General features: G+C 34.5%; 1 protein-coding gene across 1 annotated transcript; it reads left to right on the forward strand.

Moving 5' to 3' along the window:
* Nucleotides 1–622: 622 nt before the first annotated feature.
* Nucleotides 623–1,174, forward strand: LOC111392450 (pectinesterase inhibitor-like). The gene has a single exon (XM_023017800.1). It carries the CDS (start codon nucleotides 623–625, stop codon nucleotides 1,172–1,174), a length of 552 nt encoding a protein of 183 aa, XP_022873568.1.
* The last annotated feature ends 1,629 nt before the right edge of the window (nucleotides 1,175–2,803 follow it).

A 2,803-nucleotide genomic window follows, 5' to 3' on the forward strand; every position in this document is an offset into this window, starting at 1 on the left:
GATTTAGATATATGGTTGGTATTATTTTTAATTATTAAATAGTTTTTTGATTGATTAAAAATTAAAATAAGAAAACGCTTTTTTAAGCCTAACTTGAACTCATTTAGCCCATAGCTTAGCCTCCACGTAATTTTATTGCAATTGGTTGACGCCTTTTTCTGCATTTCTTTATTAGAGAATCTATTCTCGTTCTTTTGAGATTAAATTCAAAGAACATGTAGTTTCATAGAGGAAAACTGCGAAAAGAAGACACAGGCATACTCTAATTTGCTACATTAAATTAGCAAAAAAGTTGAGAAATTATATCACATGCGTTTCTTTAATTATGCCTGTCCAGCAACACCATATATTTCAGGTTCTAAATACGGACAAAGTATCGTATTGAGCTGCAAATTTCTGTTGAGTTTGTTGTTTTAAGACTTTCCTAATGTAACAGCAGAGAATTAATGTCTTTGACTAAAATTTATCTTTGTAACCTAAGAACAATAAATTTCAAGTAATGACACTTTTGTCATATTTTTTATTACTATGGTCTAATTACTATAAAAAATAGGGTCATAGACTTTCTTGATCACTCGACAAATAAGAAAAGCAAAACAACTTGAGAAAAAAAAGAGCAAAAATGGCTTCTTTCCTACACAACTTCTCATCTGTGTTGATTTCCATGGTTCTCATTTTCTTGCTTGTGGTTCCATCTTTAATGTGCCACTCAATGGAGGAAAAAGATCTTCAGCACATTTGCTCCAAAACCCAGAATCGTACAGAGTGTTTGAATCTGTTTAAATCAGATCCCAGAAGCTTGAACACAGATATAAAGGGCCTAACAGGAGTTGCAGTCGACCTGGCGTTGAACAAATCCAATGCAGTCCACACCCAGTACAATCAACTTTACACGGACACCAAGAATTCTGAAATGCAGGAGAAATATATTGCTTGCTCCAAGAATTACAATGATGCCATTCGTGATCTTCAGGTGGTGAAGAAGTATTTAGATATTAATCGTACTAGGTTCATTTCTGTTGAAATAAACGATGCCCTGCAAGAAGTTATGAGTTGCAGAAATGTTTTAAAGAAGGAACCAATCGACCCGGCCAATATGGATTACCAGAACGAGGAATTCAAGCTTCTTTGCTACATGGTTAAGGTCACTTCCCACTATTTGATCCAGAAGTAACCATATTTGTGCTCTGTCTAAAGCGCTGCAGAGCAGTTGCCCCCCTGGAGAAAGAATTTTTTTTTGGTCACTGTGGTCTGAATTTGTCTTAGTTCTAAGCCATTTTTTTATGACATGATTCCAATAACAGTTTTTTCTTTTTAATAGGATCAAGGTTTCTCGGAAATCCCTTCCCGAATAAAGTTTAGTCTTTTATACACTACTCATTTCTTGAATTATTTCATGTTATTGTTCGTCGGTCAATGCTCTTACAAGCCTTAATGGTATAACCGATAAGTTGTCTACCCATCTCTCATGATTTCAATAGGGTCGTCTGAATGCAGTATAATGTACTTGTTGAAATTGATTATAGCTTTGTTTGTCTCCAAGGGAAAATTATACAACAAGATTATGTTTGGGCCAGTTTAGCAGCCACTTATTTCTTCTCATTTTTTATTTATTATTATTTTTTATTCTCGTTTAATATTTGTGATTTTGGTGGGAAAAAAAAGGGACCTCACATATTTAGAAGCACAATTGAACTCCAAGAGCTTGCAAAAAATTGGGATATAATTTGAATATGAATGCATAATCTGACAATTAGTATCTAAGATGGCAGGATACACTTATAATCAATTACAAACTTGTCATTCAGCAGGACTATCCATGGGTCCAACTCCAACCCGAAGTTCCAATTTTATGTGTTGAGACTCCAAATTCAAATCAATGAAAACAGAATCTTGGTTATTCCTGTTACGTGTATTAGTGCCAAGTTTAAGTGTTGAATCTGGAAAGGAGGTGAGATCTTCAAGAATTGAAAGGTTCAAGTTTTTATCTCCTATTATTCAACGAGGAAAAAGCGATTTGTGGTATTGAGATGTGAATTCATTGTCTCTCATGTATTAGTTCCAGTTATTGATTCAATATACACATGGAGATTCGTAATGTATGTAACTGCAGCCTGCTTCATAGAACAATTGGCTTCGGCTTGCATACACTTATTTAGGCCATTATTCCAATTTCTTTTGCATGCATTCCAGGAGTTTAGGATCAATTTCTAGTTGATTGCATTTGGTTTGTGTTTCGTTGGACAAAATTCTGACTTTACTTTGCATTGTGATAAAAGCAGCGAAACCGGTAATAAAACACTGATTTAGGAGCAATAATAGAAACTCAATGATGAGAATGGAAAACGGAGGATGAGAGAGAGGAGAAAATAAAAAAGATCCGAAGTATTTTGGAGTGGCATTGAAGATTTTAAGAAAGGAAAGCTAAATTAGCTAATTTAAAGTTGAAGTCAAAAGAAGACTATTCGTGCAGAATATGGGAGCAAATTAGAGCAAAACATTTGGAATAAAGGTCTCCACAAGATAAATGATACACCATTGGATACATAATTGAATTAGGAGTCAACTCATTTTATGAATGATATTTATAGTGTCCTATGAGAAGTTGTGTATGATTTACTGGAGAATGCTCCATGGAAAGGGCAGAGACGAAGATGCTGGCATTTACTGAGGCCAGAAAATTGAGCGGGCATCTTGAAGTCATGATGGCCCGAAACACTAAAAAAGTAGTTTTAAGATTTTTCTTTTGGATATCTGGAACATCAAGTTTTTAGGATTTTAGAAAATCTCTCTCTCTCTCTCT

This window comes from Olea europaea, unplaced genomic scaffold (genome assembly GCF_002742605.1).
Source record: "Olea europaea var. sylvestris unplaced genomic scaffold, O_europaea_v1 scaffold93, whole genome shotgun sequence".
Classification (NCBI taxonomy): Eukaryota; Viridiplantae; Streptophyta; class Magnoliopsida; order Lamiales; family Oleaceae; genus Olea; species Olea europaea.